The sequence below is a fragment of the Salmo trutta genome, chromosome 29, assembly GCF_901001165.1.
Source record: "Salmo trutta chromosome 29, fSalTru1.1, whole genome shotgun sequence".
Classification (NCBI taxonomy): domain Eukaryota; kingdom Metazoa; phylum Chordata; class Actinopteri; order Salmoniformes; family Salmonidae; genus Salmo; species Salmo trutta.
In genome coordinates this window covers 7,908,468-7,933,804 of record NC_042985.1, presented here as the reverse complement: position 1 = coordinate 7,933,804, position 25,337 = coordinate 7,908,468, and the positions used below count along the sequence as shown (strand labels likewise).

The 25,337-nt window shown below is 42.4% G+C and overlaps 1 protein-coding gene across 2 annotated transcripts in view; it reads right to left on the bottom strand.

Moving 5' to 3' along the window:
- Positions 1 to 2,298: 2,298 nt before the first annotated feature.
- Positions 2,299 to 25,337, bottom strand: part of LOC115166844 (DEP domain-containing protein 7) — a 28,983-nt gene continuing 5,944 nt past the window's right edge. Inside the window, exons 1-9 of one of the 2 annotated variants that reach the window (XM_029720714.1) lie at positions 23,994 to 24,307; positions 17,501 to 17,960; positions 11,883 to 12,013; positions 11,561 to 11,753; positions 4,640 to 4,860; positions 4,178 to 4,320; positions 3,917 to 4,042; positions 2,818 to 2,896; positions 2,299 to 2,683 (exon numbers count right to left, since the gene is read on the bottom strand). In XM_029720714.1, the coding sequence (XP_029576574.1) occupies positions 2,469 to 2,683; positions 2,818 to 2,896; positions 3,917 to 4,042; positions 4,178 to 4,320; positions 4,640 to 4,860; positions 11,561 to 11,753; positions 11,883 to 12,013; positions 17,501 to 17,960; positions 23,994 to 24,012 (1,587 nt within the window). In that variant the 5' untranslated portion in view covers positions 24,013 to 24,307 and the 3' untranslated portion in view covers positions 2,299 to 2,468. Of the gene's footprint in view, positions 2,684 to 2,817; positions 2,897 to 3,916; positions 4,043 to 4,177; positions 4,321 to 4,639; positions 4,861 to 11,560; positions 11,754 to 11,882; positions 12,014 to 17,500; positions 17,961 to 23,993; positions 24,308 to 25,337 lie in introns of those variants that run through there. The other variant, XM_029720715.1, reaches the window with a different exon arrangement.

Sequence of the window (25,337 nt, the reverse complement as noted above, 5' to 3'; positions counted from 1 at the left end):
CCCCATCTGAATGTTTTTTACAAGAGTTTCTTTTGAAGCGACTGCTATTTAGTCAAGCAAACAGAAGTGTCTGTAGGATATCCAGTCTCAAACAGGGCTGTAGATCCTCTATATCAGGATGTGCTGTGTAACCCGGGTGTCAAACACTGTAGCTACTGTGTGTGTCTGCTGTCTAATCAGACCCTTATATCAACTGGATTGTTATGCAGCATTCAGTATCTTAGTAGTTTCCAAACTGTTGGTTGGGACCCACTTATGGGTCATGGGAGGACTACGATTTGTTTATTTTTTATTCATCTGTTGCTAGTTAATTCTTTAAAATTGGCCCAAAGAGCTCATTCCCACATCAATGTGTGGAATTCAGTAGCTTTATCAAGAGAGTATGAGACCAGGCCTCTTCCGCTGCTACAAATCAGTCATGTCTCGAGACCTGAATATGACTCAAGTCAAAACCGGCAACAAGATTCTGTATTGGACTTTGAAGTATGTTTAAGCTTCTAAATATGTAAAGGTGAAGTGTTGTCGGGTTATGACGGGCATCTGTGAACAGACAACATTGAAAAACCATGAGTACTGTCTGTGAACAGACAAGACCATCCATTGAGAAACCCTGAGTACTGTCTGTGAACGGACAAGACCATCCATTGAGAAACCCTGAGTACTGTCTGTGAACAGACAAGACCATCCATTGAGAAACCCTGAGTACTGTCTGTGAACAGACAAGACCATCCATTGAGAGACAGTGAGTACTGTCTGTGAACAGACAAGACCATCCATTGAGAAACCCTGAGTACTGTCTGTGAACAGACAAGAGCATCCATTGAGAAACCCTGAGTACTGTCTGTGAACAGACAAGAGCATCCATTGAGAAAACCTGAGTACTGTCTGTGAACAGACAAGAGCATCCATTGAGAAACCCTGAGTACTGTCTGTGGGCTGGGAAGGTCTTGTCAGATTGTTCACTTCACTAGACACAGTGATGGACACCAACATTATATCCTTTCCTCAAAATGTGGTGAATATCCAATTTATAAAAGTCATATTTCAACAGCAGGTAACACAAGCATTGGTAAGTTAACCTAAATGAATACTGTGTGGACTGGGAATATGTTGTAAGATTCCTAATTTCACTAAGAATACTGATGACACAGACATTTTGCAGTTTTGCTAGAACTCTGGGTAATGACCAGTTCAGCCAGTAATATGTCTGCATGTGTAAATCCAGTTATTGGTAGCCTAAATGAACTTGAAAACTCTGACAAGCACTTTCCTGATCTAGTAGGCTAATCTAGGCCATTAAGTCACATCAGTATCAGAGAACCTGTTAAACCAATTAAGCATCCCTATACTGATTGACAATATTTCTCCTGAAGCCAAGTTGTTGCTGCCTTGACAAACAAGATGTTGACGTAGCGTTGGGGAATGCAGGCTAAGAAGTCTGTCTTCTCTGGGACAATATGGGATATGGAAACCCAGAGAATGGAATGAGTCTAGGTATGTAACTGTCAGCTGTTGAGTAACAATAGTCTCTCTATTGCTGAGGCAGCTACTCTGTTGGTTGAGCTACAGAGACCAGAAAGACCGAGGGAGGGTATGAATATGGATATGAATTTCAATGAATGTTTACAACAGTGGGAAAAGAAATAGGACTCACATTTGGGGATTTCAAATGTCCTCCGGCCTGATCTCAATCTCTGGACATTGTTATACTTTGAATGATATTGTGTGATCAAACCACATGACAGTGAGTGGTCTAGACCAGACGGCCTCACGGCAGCCTATTCTGAAGTCCTTCATCTTTATCCCCCACACCCTCATATTGTGTAACCACAGAGAAAGAATACATTCACTGAAACAGGATACGCAGAAGTTCTTCTGACCTTCTTCTCCCAAAGTGGCAGCAGACCCAGGGTTTTGTTGAGGAATGTAACACTAGAAGCCATGTGCATCTGTCACACAGAGTTAATAACACTTTTCCTTCAGCCTGTTGCCATAGGAACCATATAAATGTCAAATAAGATCTATTATATTTTGACAGACACTTGTAGTCTCTAAACGGTGTATTTAAATTATATTTCTGGGAAGTTGTCTAGGACTGTAATTTTCTGAATTTATTTCTGAACAAATTGTTGAATGTCCCAGTTGCACTGGAAGACAGGACAAATGGGTTCATTTCCTTCTGAGACAATCTTTACTTCATAAGGCTGACATCCAACTTGAGCAGGAAATTCTGTTATCAAAATGTCATTAGAGATGATTGGCCCTGTGACAGCCAAAAGAAGAGAATTCCACATTAACTTATAAAACAATTGTCACATTTTATTCAAGCTTTCACATTCAACTCTTCACGAGTGAAGTAAATAAAATCTATTTGTACACTGCATTTTTACAACATTTACATCACCTTTGTCTTTTTTTATTTTTACAAATAATACATGAGTTATTTACTTAAATATCACCCTAGTTAGCTACAGATCATCACTTGACAATCTGCTTCCAAAGTACTGGACAAAGATCTCAGGATGCCCCTTGTAGAACTGTCCTAGCAAGCGTCTCTTCTCTTTGTTGGACAGTTTGGGGTTCTCGTGGATTGTCTTCAGTAGGGCCCATAGTTCCTCTTTGGTAGTCTTCTGTTTGCTCTCCACGTACGCTTTTCCACTGACTCGCCTGCAATATGTAGAGCCTGAGTGAAGAGAAAGATAGAGGGAATTACGTCTTCATTCACCACACAAAACACAGAAGGTGGGTAAAGCTTTGTCAGATATTAGTAAAGATAAACAGACAATCAAACAAAACAGACACCAAAAGCTCCCATACCTGTTAAGACTTGTGGGTCTTTCCCCTTCACAATGTTGGTCAGTCTATCGCTCACAAGTTTGTGCAACGACACTGGAATCTGAAAGGAGAGGATCATATAAGTTAAACCATGTGATCAGCGCTGCTTTCATCTGTTTAATCTCACACACACAACTGTGTGTTTACAAACTGTACTCACTGTTTGAGCTCGACTCCAATATTAAAGCTATCAGAGATATGGTAGCCTGGCTAGGCTCTAGCGTTGCAGTTCTCTATCACGTCCTCTCTACCCTCACGCTACTGAGATGTAGCCATTACACACTTTACACACATTACACACCAAAAAAGGCTTCCAAAAGGTTTCTTTGGCTGTCCCCATAGGAGAACCCTTTTTGGTTCCAGGTAGAACCCTTTCGGGTTCCATGTAGAACCCTCTGTGGAAAGGGTTCTAGATTGAACACAAAATGTTTCTACCTGGAACCCAAAGGGTTCTACCTGGAACCAAGAAGGGTTCTTCAAATGGTTCTCCTATGAGGACAGCCAAAGAACTCTTTAGGTTCTAGATAGCACCTTTTTTTCTAAGAGTGTTCAGATCAGTGTCTTTCATGAAGTCCTATTCAAAGTCCATCCCACTGTTATAGTAGTAAACAGTCTATTAACAGACTGAGTAGTAAACAGTCTTAACAGACTGTTTGAGTAGTAAACAGTCTATTAACAGACTGTTTGAGTAGTAAACAGTCTTAACAGACTGTTTGAGTAGTAAACAGTCTATTAACAGACAGTGTCAACAGTCTCAGCACACTGACCCAGTGGTTTTTAGTCTATATAGTTCAGACACAAGTGCAAAACATCATGTTAATCCCCCACCTACCCACACACATGCGCACGCACGCACACACAAACACCCACGCTCACCCACACCTACCTGTTCCCCTATTCACACACACACACACAAACACCCACGCTCACCCACACCTACCTGTTCCCCTATTCACACACACACACGAACACCCACGCTCACCCACACCTACCTGTTCCCCTATTCACACACATACACACACGCCTACCTGTTCAGTTATTCACACGCACACAGTCTGATAAAAGATGAGTGCACACACACCTTGAAGACGTCACAGTGGTTTTCCACCATAAACAGCACCAGTAGGTCAACCTTCCCCTTGGCCAATCTCACGCTGTAGACGATGGCACTAGAGAAAGATCTCTTCACCGCCATCCTGTTCTCTACCTGGAAAACAACACAACGTTCACATCTACGTACATACAGAATATAGATATGATCCTTGACCTCTTGGAGTAGTTTGGAACACACACACACAGTTAGGGAGAGCTATAGTAGTATACGCACACACACACCCCTCACCTCTTTGTGTAGTTTGACCTCCTGTGGTTTGGCAGCGACAGCCATGAATCGCAGAAGTCTGCGTAGTTCCTCTTTACTGCGAGAGTCCTGTAGTTTCAGACACAGCTGTAGGGCCTCCAGAGCCTGCTCCCTCTTCCCATTCACTATGGACACACAGAGAGGACAGGATAGGTGTTAGCGTCCCTGACAGCCTGGGAGGAATCCCAGGTGTGTGAATTCATGAGAGAGTATCTTAGCCAAACTAGTTGATAAACCCAGGTGTGGCTTCAGGGTCCTCGCTGAGAGTCAGCAGAGAAATCTGAACCCCCCCTTTCTGTCCCCAGTCATGATGTTTGGGCTTTCATGTACTGGTTTAATCAGCTGAATGAATCCTTTGCATAATACTTGTTATTAAAAAATCTGAACCCATTTAGACAGGGGAAATGCCCCAGAGCACATTGACCATGTATATGGCTGTCTTACCCAGTAGTTCAGAGATGCTGGAGTGGATGTCGAAGACGTGGTTGCTGAGTAGTGGAGGGTGCTGTGTCTCTCCGTAGTGCTGGACCAGGATCCCATACACCAGTCTCTTACACTGGCCCTGGTCCTCACCGCAGAGGGGCAGACCCCTGCTCACCTCAACCACCAAGTCATCTGGCAGGAACTCCAGACAGTCCACCGCCGCCGACAACCACTCATCAGCCCTGAGAGAGAGAGGGAGGAGATTATGTGATGGAGTAAATGAAACCAATCTAAAGAGGACAGAGAAGAAGAGAGAGAGATCAAAGAGAGAGAGAGAGAAAGAAAGAAAGAGAGAGAGAGAAAGAGATCATAGAGCAAGAGAGAGGAGAGGAGAGGAGATGAGAGAGAGTATTTTGCTTTTGTTTATTATCTATTTCACTTGCTTTGGCAATGTAAACATATGTTTCCCATGCCAATAAAGAGAGAGAGGGGAGAGGAGAGAGAAAGATCAGAGAGAAACAGACAGGTTCAATCAAGCTGCTCTTGACTTTCAGACAACCACAGCCCAGTGACTGCAGTCAGTTGGCCATTTGTCCCTGAGTGCCAGAGAGCCCTGGGGGCAGCATCAATACAGCGAGGTCCTCACTGACACGCACACAAACACCAGCTCCATTACATAACACTGCCCTGCTGTGACAGAGGCTACGCTAGGCGTCTGGCTACAACATGTTGAAAGGCTGGACATACAGTACACACGCCAACCAAAGCCTAACAAGACTACCGGCCATACATTTCTGCCCAGTCAGATAAATATGTAGACTATGATTCACAGGGAGTGGGAGAGAATGGAGATGTCACTTTATTAGAGACAGGCCTTCTTTGATCAAAATCGGATGCTATATGTATAACACGACAGTTATTGAATGTGCTCAGCAAGCTTTAACTGTAGCTAGTCAGTCAATCAGCCTTATGCCTGTGAATGTCCTTTCACTGTCCTTACCTATGCCTGGAACAAACAATTAAATGGAAGAGGGTGGGGGGATGAGGAAGGATAGAGAGATGGAGAGAAGTAGTAGAAATAGGACTAGTAGGACTAATATTAGTAGTAGTAGTAGTAGGACTAATATTAGTAGTAGTAGTAGTAGTAGGACTAATATTAGTAGTAGTAGTAGTAGTAGGACTAATATTAGTAGTAGTAGTAGTAGTAGGACTAATATTAGTAGTAGTAGTAGTAGTAGTAGTAGTAGTAATAGTAGGACTAATAGTAGTAGTAGTAGTAGTAGTAGGACTAATATTAGTAGTAGTAGTAGTAGTAGTAGTAGTAGTAGTAGGACTAATATTAGTAGTAGTAGTAGTAGTAGGACTAATATTAGTAGTAGTAGTAGTAGTAGTAGTAGTAATAGTAGGACTAATAGTGGTAGTAGTAGTAGTAGTAGTAGTAGGACTAATATTAGTAGTAGTAGTAGTAGTAGGACTAATATTAGTAGTAGTAGTAGTAGTAGTAGTAGTAGTAATAGTAGGACTAATAGTGGTAGTAGTAGTAGTACTAATTATAGCAGTAGTAGAAGGACTAGTAGTAGTACTAGTAGGATTAGTAGTAGTAGTAGGACTAGTAGTAGTCATAGAAGTATGACTAGCAGTGGTATGACTAGTAGTAGTAGAAGAGAAGTATAACTAGTAGTAGTAGTAGTAGTAGTAGTAGTAGAACTAAAACTAATAGTAGTAGTAGGACTAGTAGAGGTAGGACTAGTAGTAGTAGTAGTAATAGTAGTAGTAGTAGTAGAACTAATAGAAGTAGTAGGACTAATAGTAGTAGTATAACTAGTAGAAGAGTAGTATAACTACTAGTAGTAGTAGTAGAAGTAGGACTAGTAGTAGGACTAGTAGAAGCAGTAGTAGTAGAAGTAGGACTAGTAGTAGGACTAGTAGTAGGAGGAGTAGAAGTAGGACTAGTAGTAGTAGTAGGACTAGTAGAAGTAGGACTAGTAGTAGGACTAGTAGTAGTAGTAATGTTAGAAGTAGGACTAGCAGTATGACTAATAGTAGTAGCAGTAGTAGTAGGACTAATAGTAGTAGTAAGACTAATAGTAGTAGTAGTAGGACTTGTAGTAGGACTAATAGTAGCAGTAGGACTAATAGTGGTAGTAGTAGTAGTAGTACTAATTATAGCAGTAGTAGTAGTAGAAGGACTAGTAGTAGTACTAGTAGGATTAGTAGTAGTAGTAGTAGGACTAGTAGTAGTCATAGAAGTATGACTAGCAGTGGTAGGACTAGTAGTAGTAGAAGAGTAGTATAACTAGTAGTAGTAGTAGTAGTAGTAGTAGTAGAACTAAAACTAATAGTAATAGTAGGACTTGTAGAAGTAGGACTAGTAGTAATAGGACTTCTAGTATTAGTAGTAGAAGTAGGACTAGTGTAGTAGTAGTAATAGTAGTAGTAGCAGTAGAACTAATAGAAGTAGTAGGACTAATAGTAGTAGTATAACTAGTAGAAGAGTAGTATAACTAGTAGTAGTAGAAGTAGGACTAGTAGTAGGACTAGTAGAAGCAGTAGTAGTAGAAGTAGGACTAGTAGTAGGACTAGTAGTAGTAGGAGTAGAAGTAGGACTAGTAGTAGTAGTAGGACTAGTAGAAGTAGGACTAGTAGTAGGACTAGTAGTAGGACTAGTAGAAGTAGTTGGACTAGTAGTAGGACTAGTAGAGGTAGGACTAGTAGTAGTAGTAGTAATAGTAGTAGTAGTAGTAGAACTAATAGAAGTAGTAGGACTAATAGTAGTAGTATAACTAGTAGAAGAGTAGTATAACTAGTAGTAGTAGAAGTAGGACTAGTAGTAGGACTAGTAGAAGCAGTAGTAGTAGAAGTAGGACTAGTAGTAGGACTAGTAGTAGTAGGAGTAGAAGTAGGACTAGTAGTAGTAGTAGGACTAGTAGAAGTAGGACTAGTAGTAGGACTAGTAGTAGGACTAGTAGAAGTAGTTGGACTAGTAGTAGGACTAGTAGAAGTAGGACTAGTAGTAGGACTAGTAGAAGTAGGACTAGTAGAAGTAGGACTAGTAGAAGTAGGACTAGTAGAAGTATGACTAGTAGTAGGACTAGTAGAAGTAGTAGTAGAAGTAGGACTAGTAGTAGCAGTAGGACTAATAGTAGTAGTAGAACTAATAGTAGTAGTAGGACTAATAGTAGTAGTAGTAGTAGGACTAATAGTAGGAGTAGTAGTAGCAGTAGTAGTAGAACTAATAGTAGTAGTAGGACTAAAAGTAGTAGTAGTAGTAGGACTAACAGTAGTAGTAGCAGTAGTAGTAGACCTAATAGTAGTAGTAGGACTAATAGTAGTAGTAGTAGTAGTAGTAGTAGGACTAATAGTAGTAGTAGAACTAATAGTAGTCGTAGGACTAATAGTAGTAGTAGTAGTAGAACTAATAGTAGCAGTAGGACTAATAGTAGTAGTAGTAGTAGTAGGACTAGTAGTAGGAGTAATGTTAGAAGTAGGACTAGCAGTAGGACTAATAGTAGCAGTAGGACTAATAGTAGTAGTAGTAGGACTAATAGTAGTAGTAGTAGTAAGACTAGTAGTAGGAGTAATGTTAGAAGTAGGACTAGCAGTAGGACTAATAGTAGCAGTAGAACTAATAGTAGTAGTAGTAGGACTAATAGTAGTAATATAACTAATAGTAGTAGTAGGACTAATAGTAGTAGTAGTAGGACTAGTAGTAGTAGTAATGTTAGAAGTAGGACTAGCAGTATGACTAATAGTAGTAGTAGTAGCAGTAGTAGTAGGACTAATAGTAGTAGTAAGACTAATAGTAGTAGTAGTAGTAGGACTAATAGTAGTATTAGAACTAATAGTAGCAGTAGGACTAATAGTAATAGTAGTAGGACTAGTAGTAGTAGTAATGTTAGAAGTAGGACTAGCAGTATGACTAGTAGTAGTAGTAGCAGTAGTAGTAGGACTAATAGTAGTAGTAAGACTAATAGTAGTAGTAGTAGTAGTAGGACTTGTAGTAGGACTAATAGTAGTATTAGAACTAATAGTAGCAGTAGGACCAATAGTAGTAGTAGTAAGACTAGTAGTAGTAGTAATGTTAGAAGTAGGACTAGCAGTATGACTAATAGTAGTAGTAGTAGTAGGACTAATAGTAGTAGTAAGACTAATAGTAGTAGTAGTAGTAGTAGTAGGACTTGTAGTAGGACTAATAGTAGTAGTAGAACTAATAGTAGTAGTAGGACTAATAGTAGTAGTAGTAGTAGGAGTAGTAGTAGGACTAATAGTAGTAGTAGGACTAAAAGTAGTAGTAGTAGTAGGACTAACAGTAGTAGTAGCAGTAGTAGTAGACCTAATAGTAGTAGTAGGAACTAATAGTAGTAGTAGTAGTAGTAGTAGTAGGACTAATAGTAGTAGTAGTAGTAGAACTAATAGTAGTAGTAGGACTAATAGTAGTAGTAGTAGTAGAACTAATAGTAGCAGTAGAACTAATAGTAGTAGTAGTAGTAGGACTAGTAGTAGGAGTAATGTTAGAAGTAGGACTAGCAGTAGGACTAATAGTAGCAGTAGGACTAATAGTAGTAGTAGTAGGACTAATAGTAGTAGTAGTAGGACTAGTAGTAGGAGTAATGTTAGAAGTAGGACTAGCAGTAGGACTAATAGTAGCAGTAGAACTAATAGTAGTAGTAGTAGGACTAATAGTAGTAATATAACTAATAGTAGTAGTAGGACTAATAGTAGTAGTAGTAGGACTAGTAGTAGTAGTAATGTTAGAAGTAGGACTAGCAGTATGACTAATAGTAGTAGTAGTAGCAGTAGTAGTAGGACTAATAGTAGTAGTAAGACTAATAGTAGTAGTAGTAGTAGTAGTAGGACTTGTAGTAGTAGGACTAATAGTAGTATTAGAACTAATAGTAGCAGTAGGACTAATAGTAGTAGTAGTAGGACTAGTAGTAGTAGTAATGTTAGAAGTAGGACTAGCAGTATGACTAATAGTAGTAGTAGTTGGACTAATAGTAGTAGTAAGACTAATAGTAGTAGTAGTAGTAGTAGTAGGACTTGTAGTAGTAGTAGTAGGACTAATAGTAGTATTAGAACTAATAGTAGTCATAGGACTAATAGTAGTAGTAGTAGTAGAACTAATAGTAGCAGTAGGACTAATAGTAGTAGTAGTAGGACTAGTAGTAGGAGTAATGTTAGAAGTAGGACTAGCAGTAGGACTAATAGTAGCAGTAGAACTAATAGTAGTAGTAGTAGGACTAATAGTAGTAATATAACTAATAGTAGTAGTAGGACTAATAGTAGTAGTAGTAGGACTAGTAGTAGTAGTAATGTTAGAAGTAGGACTAGCAGTATGACTAATAGTAGTAGTAGTAGCAGTAGGACTAATAGTAGTAGTAAGACTAATAGTAGTAGTAGTAGGACTTGTAGTAGTAGTAGTAGGACTAATAGTAGTATTAGAACTAATAGTAGCAGTAGGACTAATAGTAATAGTAGTAGGACTAGTAGTAGTAGTAATGTTAGAAGTAGGACTAGCAGTATGACTAGTAGTAGTAGTAGTAGCAGTAGTAGTAGGACTAATAGTAGTAGTAAGACTAATAGTAGTAGTAGTAGCAGTAGGACTTGTAGTAGGACTAATAGTAGTATTAGAACTAATAGTAGCAGTAGGACTAATAGTAGTAGTAGTAAGACTAGTAGTAGTAGTAATGTTAGAAGTAGGACTAGCAGTATGACTAATAGTAGTAGTAGTAGTAGGACTAATAGTAGTAGTAAGACTAATAGTAGTAGTAGTAGTAGTAGTAGTAGGACTTGTAGTAGGACTAATAGTAGTAGTAGAACTAATAGGAGTAGTAGGACTAATAGTAGTAGTAGTAGGAGTAGTAGTAGGACTAATAGTAGTAGTAGGACTAAAAGTAGTAGTAGTAGTAGGACTAACAGTAGTAGTAGTAGTAGTAGACCTAATAGTAGTAGTAGGACTAATAGTAGTAGTAGTAGTAGTAGGACTAATAGTAGTAGTAGTAGTAGAACTAATAGTAGTAGTAGGACTAATAGTAGTAGTAGTAGTAGAACTAATAGTAGCAGTAGGACTAATAGTAGTAGTAGTAGTAGGACTAGTAGTAGGAGTAATGTTAGAAGTAGGACTAGCAGTAGGACTAATAGTAGCAGTAGGACTAATAGTAGTAGTAGTAGGACTAATAGTAGTAGTAGTAGGACTAGTAGTAGGAGTAATGTTAGAAGTAGGACTAGCAGTAGGACTAATAGTAGCAGTAGAACTAATAGTAGTAGTAGTAGGACTAATAGTAGTAATATAACTAATAGTAGTAGTAGGACTAATAGTAGTAGTAGTAGGACTAGTAGTAGTAGTAATGTTAGAAGTAGGACTAGCAGTATGACTAATAGTAGTAGTAGTAATAGTAGTAGTAAGACTAATAGTAGTAGTAGTAGTAGTAGTAGGACTTGTAGTAGTAGGACTAATAGTAGTATTAGAACTAATAGTAGCAGTAGGACTAATAGTAGTAGTAGTAGGACTAGTAGTAGTAGTAATGTTAGAAGTAGGACTAGCAGTATGACTAATAGTAGTAGTAGTTGGACTAATAGTAGTAGTAAGACTAATAGTAGTAGTAGTAGTAGTAGGACTTGTAGTAGTAGGACTAATAGTAGTATTAGAACTAATAGTAGCAGTAGGACTAATAGTAGTAGTAGTGGGCCTAGTAGTAGTATTAATGTTAGAAGTAGGACTAGCAGTATGACTAATAGTAGTAGTAGTAGTAGGACTAATAGTAGTAGTAAGACTAATAGTAGTAGTAAGACTAATAGTAGTAGTAGTAAGACTAATAGTAGTAGTAGTAGTAGGACTTGTAGTAGGACTAATAGTAGTAGTAGGACTAGTAGTAGTAGAAGTAAGACTAGTAGTAGTAGTAGTAGTAGTAGTAGTAGGAGGAGGAGGAGGAGGAGACGTACTGTGCTTCGCTGAAGGCCTTCAGGACTTCTCTGTCCAGGTAGCTGGATGTGTAGAGCAGGTCTGGGTCACTGTCCATGCTGTGTAGAGGGGGCCTGGGCCGCTCCTCTCCCTCCAACAGACTCTCCAGAAGGGGGAGGTCTATCAGCTGTAGCAGCCTGAACACCGTCTGCTGGCGCCACACCTCGCCCACCACTGAGGAAAACAGGAAGACAAGTCACTATAAGGGCCACTTTACCACACATACACACATCCAAAGTAACAAACACACACTGATAATCATTCAGGGACACATGCCAACATATATTTTCTATGGACACTTACACTCCTGTGAGAGGCCGAGGTTGATCATCTGTGGGGTGATGGTTGAGGTGATGTTGAGGTTCCCCAACACGTCCTCTAGTGATTTGTCTGTTTTGACCGGAGAGTGGTTGTTGGAGTACTGGTCCTCTTTACTGAGGACAAACATATTGAGGGAAATCAGTGGACATGACTGGGCCAATCACAGACCTGTTATTACTGGAACTCAAAGTAGCATTTACATTTTTTTATTTTTCAATCACAGACCTGTTATTACTGGAACTCAAAGTAGCATTTAGAAAATAGTATTTTTCAATCACAGGTGACCAGAATATCTCTACTTAGTGAAAGATGATTTGGTGAAATTGGTGGGAAAACACATTTAGCAAAACAAATACTCTCTACCAATTTCCTTCCACACTCCTCTTTGGCTTTTGATAGAATCAGTACATTTGACATTTTAAACGCTGTACTTGGTGCAATCATACTTTGCCTCAAGAGTGAGCTTAGTGTGTTTTTATATAAAACTCCTTGGGAGCACAGTTCACCTAAACGTGTGGCTCTGACTTTACAATAACACCCCCTCTCTCTATCTCTATACTCTCTCTCTACTCTCTTTCTCTCTCTACTCTCTCTCTCTCTACTCTCTTTCTCTCTCTACTCTCTCTCTCTACTCTACTCAATTCATTTCAATTCAAATCAAGGGGCTTTATTGGCATGGGAAACATATGTTAACATTGCCAAAGCAAGTGAGGTAGATAATATACAAAAGTGAAATAAACAATAAAAATTAACAGTAAACATTACACTCACAGAAGTCCAAAAGAATAAAGACATTATAAATGTCATATTATCTATATATACAGTGTTGTAACAATGCACAAATGGTTAAAGTACAAAAGGGAAAATAAATACCGTAATTTCCGGACTATATGCCGCAACTTTTTTCCCAGGCTTTGAACCTCGCGGCTTAAACAATGACGCGGCTAATATATGGATTTTTCCCACTTTCAATTTTTTTTTAAATGGTTTCAGTGCACAGGAGGAGGAAGATAGTGACCAATGACTTTCTTGGTAGGCTACTGTTTACTGCTAATGTTTTATTTTTTGTTACAAGCCGTGTTTTGTTAAAGCCTATTTATTTTTGTTACAAGCTGTCACGTCCTGGCCAGTATAAGGGTTAATTAGTATTGTAGTTTGGTCAGGACGTGGCAGAGGGTATTCGTTTTATGTGGTTCGGGGTGGTGTGTTTTGTTGAAGGGGCATTTGGTTTAAGTATTCCGGGGTTTTTGGGCACTGTTTGGTTTTCAGGTATTCTATGTTTAGTCTAGTATGTCTGTTTCTATGTTTGGTTAATTGGGGTTGGGACTCTCAGTTGAAGGCAGGTGTTGTCTATCTGCCTTTGATTGAGAGTCCCATATATTAGGGTGTGTTTGTTATTTGTGGGTGATTGTTCTGTGCTTAGCCTTATGCCTAGCCAGACTGTTTTTTTGTCGATCGTATTTCATTTTGTTATTTTTGTATGTTCATTTTGAAAATAAATAAAAGTCAAGATGAGCCTGCACGTACCTGCTGCGTTTTGGTCCTCCTTCACCGACGACAACCGTGACACAAGCCGTGTTTCGTTAAAGCCTATTTATTTTTGTTACAAGCCGTGTTTCGTTAAAGCCTGTGTAAAGTTCATTTGTTTCAATGTACCGGTAGGCACCTGTGGCTTATAGACATGTGCGGCTTATTTATGTTCAAAATATATATTTATATATCCGGAAATTACGGCAAGCATAAATATGGGTTGTATTTACAGTGGTGTTTGTTCTTCACTGGTTGACCTTTTCTTGTGGCAGCAGGTCACAAATCTTGCTGCTGTGATGGCACACTGTGGTATTTCACCCAGTAGATATGGGAGTTTATCAAAATCAGGTTTGTTTTCGAATTCTTTGTGGATCTGTGTAATCTGAGGGAAATACGTGTCTCTAATATGGTCATACATTGGGCAGGAGGTTAGGAAGTGCAGCTTAGTTTCCACCTCATTTTGTGGGCAGTGTGCACATAGCCTGTCTTCTCTTGAGAGCCAAGCCTACGGCGGCCTTTCTCAATAGCATGGCTATGCTCACTGAGTCTGTACATAGTCAAAGCTTTCCTTAAGTTTGGGTTAGTCACAGTGGTCAGGTATTCTGCCACTGTGTACTCTCTGTTTAGGGCCAAATAGCATTCTAGTTTGCTCTGTTGTTAATTCTTTCCAATGTGTCAAGTAATTATCTTTTTGTTTTCTCATGATTTGGTTGGGTCTAATTGTGTTGCTGTCCTGGGGCTCTGTGGGGTGTGTTTGTGAACAGATCCCCAGGATCAGCTTGCTTAGGGGACTCTTCTCCAGGTGTATCTCTCTGTTGGTGATGGCTTTGTTATGGAAGGTTTGGGAATCACTTCCTTTTAGGTGGTTGTAGAATTTAACGGCACTTTTCTGGATTTTGAGAATTAGCGGGTATCGGCCTAATTCTGCTCTGCATGCATTATTTGGTGTTCTACATTGTACACTGAGGATATTTTTTGCAGAATTCTGCATAAAGAGTCTCAATTTGGTGTTTGTCCCATTTTGTGAATTCTTGGTTGGTGAGCGGACCCCAGACCTCACAACCATAAAGGGCAATGGGTTCTATAACTGATTCAAGTATTTTTTGCCAGATCCTAATTGGTATGTCGAACTTTATGTTCCCTTTGATGCCATAGAATGCCCTTCTTGCCTTGTCTCTCAGATCGTTCACAGCTTTGTGGAAGTTACCTGTGGTGCTGATGTTTAGGCCGAGGTAGGTATAGTTTTTTGTGTGCTCCAGGGCAACGGTGTCTAGATGTAATTTGTGTTTGCATTCCTGGCGACTGGACTTTTTTTTTTTACTGTCAGGGCCCAGGTCTAGCAGAATCTGTGCAGGAGATCTAGGTGCTGCTGTAGGCCCTCCTTGGTTGGTGACAGAAGCACCAGATCATCAGCAAATAGTAGACATTTGACTTCAGATTCTAGTGGGTGAGGCCAGGTGCTACAGACTTTTCTAGTGCCCTTGCCAATTCGTTGATATATATGTTGAAGAGGGTGGAGCTTAAGCTGCATCCCTGTCACACCCCACAGCCCTGTGGGATGAAATGTGTGTTTTTTGCCAATTTTAACCGCAGACTTGTTGTTTGTGTACATGGATTTTATAATGTCGTATGTTTTTCACCCAACACCACTTTCCATCAATTTGTATAGCAGACCCTCATGCCAAATTGAGTCAAAGGTTTTTTTGAAATCAACAAAGCATGAGAAGACTTTGCCTTTGTTTTGGTTTGTTTGTTTGTCAATTAAGGTGTGGGGGGTGAATACGTGGTCTGTCGTACGATAATTTGGTAAAAAGCCAATTTGACATTTGCTCAGTACATTGTTTTCACTGAGGATATGTTGTTAATGATAATGCAGAGGATTCTCCCAAGGTTGCTGTTGAAGCATATCCCATGGTAGTTATTGGGGTCAAATTTGTCTCCACATTTGTGGATTGGGGTGATCAGTCCTTGGTTCCAAATATTTGGGAAGATGCCAGAGCTGAGGATGATGTTAAAGGGTTTTAGTATAGCCAATTGGAATTGTTGTCTGTATATTTGATCATTTCATTGAGGATATTATCAACACCACAGGCTTTTTGGGTTGGAGGGTTTTTATTTTGTCCTGTAGTTCATTTAAGGTAATTGGAGAATCCAGTGTGTTCTGGTAGTCTTTAATAGTTGATTCTAAGATTTGTATTTGATCATGTATATGTGTTTGCTGTTTGTTCTTTGTTATGGAGTCAAAAAGATTAGAGAAGGGGTTTATCCATACATCTCCATTTTGGATAGATAATTCTTTGTGTTGTTTGTTTAGAGTTTTCCAATTTCCCCAGAAGTGGTTAGAGTCTATGGATTCTTCAATTACATTGAGCTGATTTGTTACGTGCTGTTCCTTCTTTCCCCGTAGTGTATTTCTGTATTGTTTTAGTGATTCACCATAGTGAAGGCGTAGACTCAGGTTTTCTGGGTCTCTATGTTTTTGGTTGGACAGGTTTCTGAATTTCTTTCTAAGATTTTTGCATTCTTCATCAAACCATTTGTCATTGTTGTTCATTTTCTTTGGTTTACTATTTGAGATTTTTAGATTTGATAAGCTGAGAGGTCAAATATACTGTTAAGATTTTCTACTGCTAAGTTTACACCTTCACTATTACAGTGGAACGTTTTGTCCAGGAAGTTGTCCAAAAGGGATTGAATTTGTTGTTGCCTAATTGTTTTTTGGTAGGTTTCTAAACTACATTCCTTCCATCTATAGCATTTCTTAATATTACTCAGTTCCTTTGGCTTTGATGCCTCGTGACTGAGTATTGCTCTGTTCAAGTAGACTGTGATTTTGCTGTGATCTGATAGGGGTGTCAGTGGACTGACTGTGAACGCTCTGAGAGACTCTGGGTTGAGGTCAGTGATAAAGTAGTCTACAGTACTACTTCCAAGAGATGAGCTATATGTGTACCTACCATAGGAGTCCCCCCTCTACTCTCTCTCTCTCTCTCTTCACTCTCTCTACTCTCTTTCTCTACTATCTCTCTCTCTCTCTACTCTCTCTCTCTTCACTCTCTCTACTCTCTTTCTCTACTATCTCTCTCTCTCTCTCTACTCTCTCTCTCTTTCTCTCTACTCTCTCTCTCTCTTTCTCTCTACTCTCTCTCTCTCTTTCTCTCTACTCTCTCTCGCTCTTTCTCTACTATCTCTCTCCCCCCTTTACTCTCTCTCTACTCTCTACCTATTCTCTCTCTATATATACGTGTATATATATACTCACTCTACTCTCTCTCTCTCTCGCCACTCTTTCATCTCAGTGAAACAGATTGGAGGCAGCAGGTTTTCATGGGTACAGTACTGAGCTGTCACTCAGGACCACTTCACATGGTTAGTGGGAGACCAGAGAGCCACCATGACCAATGGCCATATGATATTATCATCACACCACTTCAGTTCTCCTGTTGATCTCAGTGCAGATCTCAGTCCTCTACACTCTAGTTTCCTTAAGTCATTCTTTACAAAAAATTACAGTTTCATGTAGAATAGCTACTTAATGTTCTACACTCTTAAAGACAGAAGAGAGACACATAGCATCCACAACAGAGACTGAAAGCATTGACATCAACTCTTTATGTCTGGCCTTCCCAGAATAATGACCAACGGTGCCAAATCTGCAGGCTCTGTGACAAGTTCTCTAAACCCATAATCACTTACAGAGCTCTGAGTCAAACCATACAGTCCCTGTCTCACTGCCTAACAAGGAGCTCTCTAACCGAGTGTCTAACTGTGTGTTTGGGTAGAGAGAGAAAATACCTGTTCTTTTATACAGCGCCAAAAATCATAGGAATCATGCAAATTAGGTTTATGGGGACATTATCACAATCATCATCAAGGAGAGCCTTGATTGGACAACTGAGAAGCACCAATCAGTGAGAGTAAGCACAAGGTCGCAGAGGTCATTGGTGATACATGACTTGAGTTTTGGGATGAAAGCCCTCATAAAATGAATCCATTGTTAATCCGCTATTTGGGAAGGATTACGAAACATATCAACTCATGAACAAAGCTTTAAACTCAGTCGACCGTACCGTCTGAGAGGTGGGCTGTAGCTGTTCCGGTGTTTGCTCGGCGAGTCGTATCCACTCTCGATGGTGATGGTGCTCGTCGAGTGCGAGCTGGTCATGGTAGTGGGACTAGATGGAAGCGGAAGCAACCGGTACAGACTACAGCTACTGTCCTCGAAGGTGGCACGCCTCTTCTCCTTATTCCCAAATACGTTGGTGCCCACCGCCTCGAACACCCGCGAGTCCATCAGGGCTTGGCAGAGACGTACGGCCTTGGAGCGAGGCACCTCGGCATCGCCGCAGAACCGTGACTGGATGACATGGGCCAGCACCACGTCCACAGCCTCTGACCCCAGGAAACAGTCATGGTAGGTCTTGAGCTTATGACGGTGGCGCTTGACCTGGACGCGCTGCTGGAGGTTGGTGATGATGCTGCTCCAGATGAAGGTGGCCCGGAACGGCTTACCGGCCATGCCCTGCTCTCCTGGGGGAGGGAATAGGAGGAGGGGGGTGAGAGAGAATGAAACTCTTTATATATCTGAGCAGTAGAATTTACAGAGCTCTTCCAACAGTTCAACATCTCCTTTACAGAGCTCTTCCAACAGTTCAACATCTCCTTTACAGAGCTCTTCCAACAGTTCAACATCTCCTTTACAGAGCTCTTCCAACAGTTCAACATCTCCTTTACAGAGCTCTTCCAACAGTTCAACATCTCCTTTACAGAGCTCTTCCAACAGTTCAACATCTCCTTTACAGAGCTCTTCCAACAGTTCAACATCTCCAAAGTAAAGAACCTTCTAGGCCAAGAACAATAGCACACACACCAGCCTTGACATTACACCACATAGCACACACACACACAAAGCACAAACACACATAGCACACACACACACACATGACACAGACACACACACACACACAGTGTAATGCTCTAACAAGCCTTGTAATGGCACCATTGGGACTAATGTCCCTCCCCAACCGATCCCCTATAACATACACAGACACTCTTCTAACACACACACACACAAACAGATGTACACACCATGCCGCACCCATCCAACTCTGATACAATGATCAGATTGTCAGCCGCATCTCCAGGGCTATCTCAGCCACAATGATGAGCTTGTCAGCTTCTTGTCTCCAGGCCGATCTATCCCAGCATGCTCTTTCCTCTCCAGCCACATCAACAGGGTGGGCCGTATCACACATCATACACACTAAACGTCATCAGATCGCACCAGTGAGGCTAATCATTTCAAACTCATCAAAAACCTTCTGTAATCTTCACATGCAGATATAATTCCAGGCAGACACACACAGCAACCCACACTTTTACCTCAATACGCTGTGCATCAATACACGGTTATACTTCACCTGCTGCACCATAAATGGCTTATTTATCTGATGTCACCAACCACATAGACCGAGAGGGGAGGGGGTGAGGGTGAGGGGAAGGGGGCTGGTGAAAAGAGGGGGAGATGGGTGAGGGGAAGGGAAAAGGGACTGGGGGAGAGGGGAGAGGGGTGAGGGGAAGGGGAAAGGGGCTGGTGAAGAGGGGGAGAGGGGTGAGGGGAAGGGGAAAGGGACTGGGGGAGAGGGGAGAGGGGTGAGGGAAAGGGGCTGGTGAAGTGGGGGAGAGGGGTGAGGGGAAAGGGGCTGGTGAAGAGGGGTGAGGGGAAGGGGAAAGGGGCTGGTGAAGAGGGGGGAGAGGGGTGAGGGGTGAGGGGAAGGGGAAAGGGGCTGGTGAAGAGGGGTGAGGGGAAAGGGGCTGGTGAAGAGGGGGGAGAGGGGTGAGGGGAAGGGGAAAGGGGCTGGTGAAGAGGGGGGAGAGGGGTGAGGGGAAGGGGAAAGGGGCTGGTGAAGAGGGGGAGAGGGGTGAGGGGAAGGGGAAAGGGGCTGGTGAAGAGGGGGAGAGGGGTGAGGGGAAGGGGAAAGGGGCTGGTGGAGAGGGGAAGGGGAAAGGGGCTGGTGAAGAGGGGGAGAGGGGTAAGGGGAAAGGGGCTGGTGAAGAGGGGGAGAGGGGTGAGGGGAAGGGGAAAGGGGCTGGTGAAGAGGGGGAGAGGGGTGAGGGGAAGGGGAAAGGGGCTGGTGAAGAGGGGTGAGGGGAAGGGCAAAGGGGCTGGTGAAGAGGGGGAGAGGGGTGAGGGGAAGGGGAAAGGGGCTGGTGAAGAGGGGGAGAGGGGTGAGGGGAAGGGGAAAGGGGCTGGTGAAGTGGGGGGAGAGGGGTGAGGGGAAAGGGGCTGGGGGAGAGGGGTAAGGGGAAAGGGGCTGGTGAAGAGGGGGAGAGGGGTGAGGGGAAGGGGAAAGGGGCTGGTGAAGAGGGGGAGAGGGGTGAGGGGAAGGGGAAAGGGGCTGGTGAAGAGGGGGTGAGGGGAAAGGGGCTGGTGAAGAGGGGTGAGGGTGAGGGGCTGGTGAAGAGGGGATGAGGGGAAGGGGAAAGGGGCTGGTGAAGTGGGGGAGAGGGGTGAGGGGAAAGGGGCTGGTGAAGAGGGGATGAGGGGAAGGGGAAAGGGGCTGGTGAAGTGGGGGAGAGGGGTGAGGGGAAAGGGGCTGGTGAAGTGGGGGAGAGGGTTGAGGGGAAAGGGGCTGGTGGAGAGGGGAGAGGGGTGAGGGAAAGGGACTGGTGAAGAGGGGGAGAGGGTTGAGGGGAAAGGGGCTGGTGGAGAGGGGAGAGGGGTGAGGGAAAGGGGCTGGTGAAGTGGGGGAGAGGGGTGAGGGAAAGGGGCTGGTGAAGAGGGGGAGAGGGTTGAGGGGAAAGGGGCTGGTGGAGAGGGGAGAGGGGTGAGGGAAAGGGGCTGGTGGAGAGGGGAGAGGGGTGAGGGAAAGGGACTGGTGAAGTCCTCATTGAGATGAACAGGAGGCACAGCTTGCCTACACCACTGCTGTCATTGACACTGGTTTTGCTGGTGGTTGTGGAAGGGAAAGAGGGTGTGTGTGTGTGTGTGTGTGTGCGTGTGTATGTGTGCCTGTGTATGTGTGTGTGTGTGTGTGTTGTAGGTCTGTGAGAAGCTTTTATTCCTCCCCCAGCGGGAACCATTTAAAGTCTGGTAAGCAAACGTTAGTGCAGTCTTCAGGAAGGAGCTGAGAATAGAACACTGGGGACTGAAGGTCATCAATCACTTCCTCACAGCACCACTACAGACTCATATGACATCACAACCTGATAAACACCATTATGACCCCAAAACACACTACTAGCTCAATGAAGACCGTGCCAGACAGCACCAGACAGAGTAGGATAAAGTTGCTCCTAAGATGATCTAACATCATGTTTTACATTATCACCCTGAATGGTTAAGGTTATGGTTTGAGGAGGGTAATCTGATTCTAGATCTGTGTCAAAGGGCACCTTCCACCTGGAGCATAGGTAGCAGGCAGTGAGCAGACATGCACTTTCCTTTCATTGACGTAACAGAACAGGTCCATAAGGAAGAAGGTGTGTGCTGGATATCTCTTATCTCCATGAACCATCAATGTCAAACACAGTTTCCCTCTTCGGACGGCACTGCGACAACACAATATCCTGTACCACTTGGAAGGTTTTGCATATAACTGATGTAACCAATGAACTATGTTGTAACAGGCACTGTCCAGTCACTACAGCTGTTTGACAGACAGCTGATAGCCTGAATAACAGCACAACTCAGGATAAAATAACAATAAAAACATCTTAGCCTGACATGACCATCACAGCATGGTTGATAGCCTGACATGACCATCACAGCATGGTTGATAGCCTGACATGACCATCACAGCATGGTTGATAGCCTGACATGACCATCACAGCATGGTTGATAGCCTGACATGACCATCACAGCATGGTTGATAGCCTGACATGACCATCACAGCATGGTTGATAGCCTGACATGACCATCACAGCATGGTTGATAGCCTGACATGACCATCACAGCATGGTTGATAGCCTGACATGACCATCACAGCATGGTGCTACCTGACCATCACAGCATGGTTGATAACCTGACATGACCATCACAGCATGGTGATAATCTGACATGACCATCACAGCATGGTTGATAACCTGACATGACCATCACAGCATGGTTGATAAGCCTGACATGACCATCACAGCATGGTTGATAGCCTGACATGACCATCACAGCATGGTTGATAACCTGACATGACCATCACAGCATGGTTGATAGCCTGACATGACCATCACAGCAATGGTTGATAACCTGACATGACCATCACAGCATGGTTGATAACCTGACATGACCACCTGCATGGTTATACCTGATGGTTGATAGCCTGACATGACCATCACAGCATGGTTGATAACCTGACATGACCATCACAGCATGGTTGATAACCTGACATGACCATCACAGCATGGTTGATAACCTGACATGACCATCACAGCATGGTTGATAACCTGACATGACCATCACAGCATGGTTGATAGCCTGACATGACCATCACAGCATGGTTGATAGCCTGACATGACCATCACAGCATGGTTGATAACCTGACATGACCATCACAGCATGGTTGATAGCCTGACATGACCATCACAGCAAGGTTGATAACCTGACATGACCATCACAGCATGGTTGATAACCTGATGGTTGATAGCCTGACATGACCATCACAGCATGGTTGATAACCTGACATGACCATCACAGCATGGTTGATAACCTGACATGACCATCACAGCATGGTTGATAACCTGACATGACCATCACAGCATGGTTGATAGCCTGACATGACCATCACAGCATGGTTGATAACCTGACATGACCATCACAGCATGGTTGATAGCCTGACATGACCATCACAGCATGGTTGATAACCTGACATGACCATCACAGCATGGTTGATAGCCTGACATGACCATCACAGCATGGTTGATAACCTGACATGACCATCACAGCATGGTTGATAACCTGACATGACCATCAAAGCATGGTTGATACATACACCATAGACCAAAAGTATTGGACACGTATGAGAGATATCAACTGAATAGATGTCAAACAGTGGGAAATTAAGCTCAATTGGTAGAACATGGCGCTTGCAACACCAGGGTTGTGGGTTCGATTCCCACGGGGGACCAGTATGAAAACTCACTACTGTAAATTGTGTCTGCTAAATGAGAAAAATGATGAAGTGAAAAACAAAGAACCTACAGGCTGATATTGATGACAATGTAATAGCAGCCTAATGCAGGCCTGGAAAAGACATGAAATACAATCACACAGGATTACAAGACACCCAGAAAACCCCATTAATGGATAAATGACTGTAAACTGCATTAGTGGAATCCTTCATTTGGGGGTTAAGAAAGCGGTATTAGTGGGCGACCATCTGGAAAAACCGTCTGGGGATCCTGGTACAGTAATCCGGATCTGCTCAATGTCAGCATCACTCGAGTTGAGGAGTTCACGGGGTCGATGTGCGGATGAAAACAATCCTGGGAATCGGAATGGTCTGTCACCTCGGTTTGCCCGCCCCGACTGAGATTGGAGCCAGTTTGCATAGCTGTCGCCAAACATCCCACTTCCCCTCCCTTCCTCCCTCAGTCCCCAGCTCTCCTTCTCTCGTCTCGCAGGCGCGTTGCATCAGGTGGGAATTCGCTCTATTCGGTCAAGGGCAACAGAGAGCGGTGTGTTTGCACACCATGCAGGTAAATAATCCCAACGGGAACTGTATCACCACATACTTCCTCCCAAATGGAACGTGTTGACTTGTGGACTGATAGGGGAGACTATCTTCTGTAGCCGTAAGTGCGCCTATTGGAAAGAGTTAGGCTCAGGTAGAATACCTTGGAGTTTTACATGATTCTTTTCATGATTTTACTATTTTTTATAGCCTATTAAGAAGGAGATTTCGAAGAATGACAAAAAGCAACAGGCATCAGACAGAAAGTAAACTAGGCTTGGTTCTGTGACGTTCATTCCTTTACGCGCTCAGACTCGTCACAATTGATATAACCTGAAGGAAAATACTAATGTACATCTAAAACCCACGCAGTTTGAATTTGAATGTAAATACCTCTCACTGCAGATTATGCCTATAGCCTACAAGAGCTGAGAAACTACACTGCCATAAATCATTGGGATCAGAAATACTGTAGTTCCTCTGAAGAAAAAAGACCCTCAAAAGTAGCCTAATAATGTATATAGCTATCGTAATGAATTAATTATTTGAAAATATGAACTGTTAATTGTTACATTAGGAAACAATATATAAAATGTTGAGCAATTACAGGCTATATAGTGTAGTTGACTGGGATGTGACCATCTAGGTTCCACCTAAAAACGGAGCCATAGGCTTAGGACCCATTTCAACTATAAACCATTTGGATCGATTCAGCTCCATGGTATAAACAGTTATGTATTGACACATTCATTGAAACTGCAGTAAAATCAAATCACTTTCTCTAACATTTTCTGATAGGCTTATTGGAAAACGAAACAAAAGCTGTGACATGATTTCGTAATAATAAAAAAAACATTTCAAAGTTATCATAAAGGATGAAATATATTATTAGGCCTACCTCGCGGTTTGTGCAGCATGAAAACAGTTCCCGGAGCGCTAAACGGCTACCTCTCCTTTCCTCTGTATCATTTGGCTCCTACTACTAACGTCTGTCCTCCCGCTGTCTCCTTCTCTCACCACAGTGACGTGACTGCAAAGTCGACCCGAAACCGCCTCGTTCGCTATACGTTCTTCAGGACGATTACAACGTTAAATAACGCCTCCATCGCCAACCTCATTTACATGATAAGTATTTCGCTTTTTAGACATTTAGAATATGAAAAGACCGAGAATATTTTTTTAAGTGTCACTTTTCCCCCTTAATCTCTGTCTCCTCCTCTTGGTCTCTCTCTCACACTTTCGCGCGCACACACACCCGTTTCAAATTCTTTAACAGAGACCAAAGGTTTATACACTTCAGCTGTTTACATGTTCTGAATTGACATCTTACATCTAGCCTGTCACATGTAAATTACAGGGACATGTTTGATCAGCAGTAAACTATTGTTAGGATACCTGCTAAAGAATTCCCATCAGCATGACTCAGGTCTGAAACTCTCTAAAGGTATTTACTAGAACAGAGTTCATCTCCTGAAATGATTAGTCATTATACAATGTATCGGTGTGAAATCACAGCTATAGCTAACTTCAGTCACATTCAACCAGTGAACCACATTCACTCCTCGTGGATATTCTTTGGTTATGACACCATAAAGGCAAACCATTCAAATGGCAAAAGTAAGAGGCAAAATCAGTGCAGAGGTTGTGTACAGTCTCCAGGCTCTGTGGTGCTTCCTCTCCCAGCCTCACCTTGTTAAACATACAGTAGAAACCCGCTGATAGCAGAGCAGCTGATAGACGGAGCGTAGGGAGGAGAGCAGAGGCATGGGAAACAGCTGGATGTCAACCTGCTCTGTGTGTTTTTATAAGGCCATTTACTTCTACTGAGTGGAGACAGACAGACAGACAGACAGACAGACAGACAGACAGACAGACAGACAGACAGACAGACAGACAGACAGACAGACAGACAGACAGACAGACAGACAGACAGACAGACAGACAGAGAGATTAAGTGAGAGAGAGAGACAGAGAAAGAGAGAGCAGGAGGAGGATAGTTACTGAGGAGGGGAGACAGCAAGAGAAAGGAGATGAAGAAAAGGAACAAAGGAGAAAGGAAAATAATGCATGGAAAAGACAGGAGTCCTTTTTGATTTATTCTTATTTAACTAGGCAAGTCAGTTAAGAACAAATTCTTATTTACAATGACGGCCTACCAGGGAACAGTGGGTTAACTGCCTTGTTCAGGGGCAGAACGACAGATTTTTATCTTGTCAGCTCGGGAATTCGATCCAGCAACCTT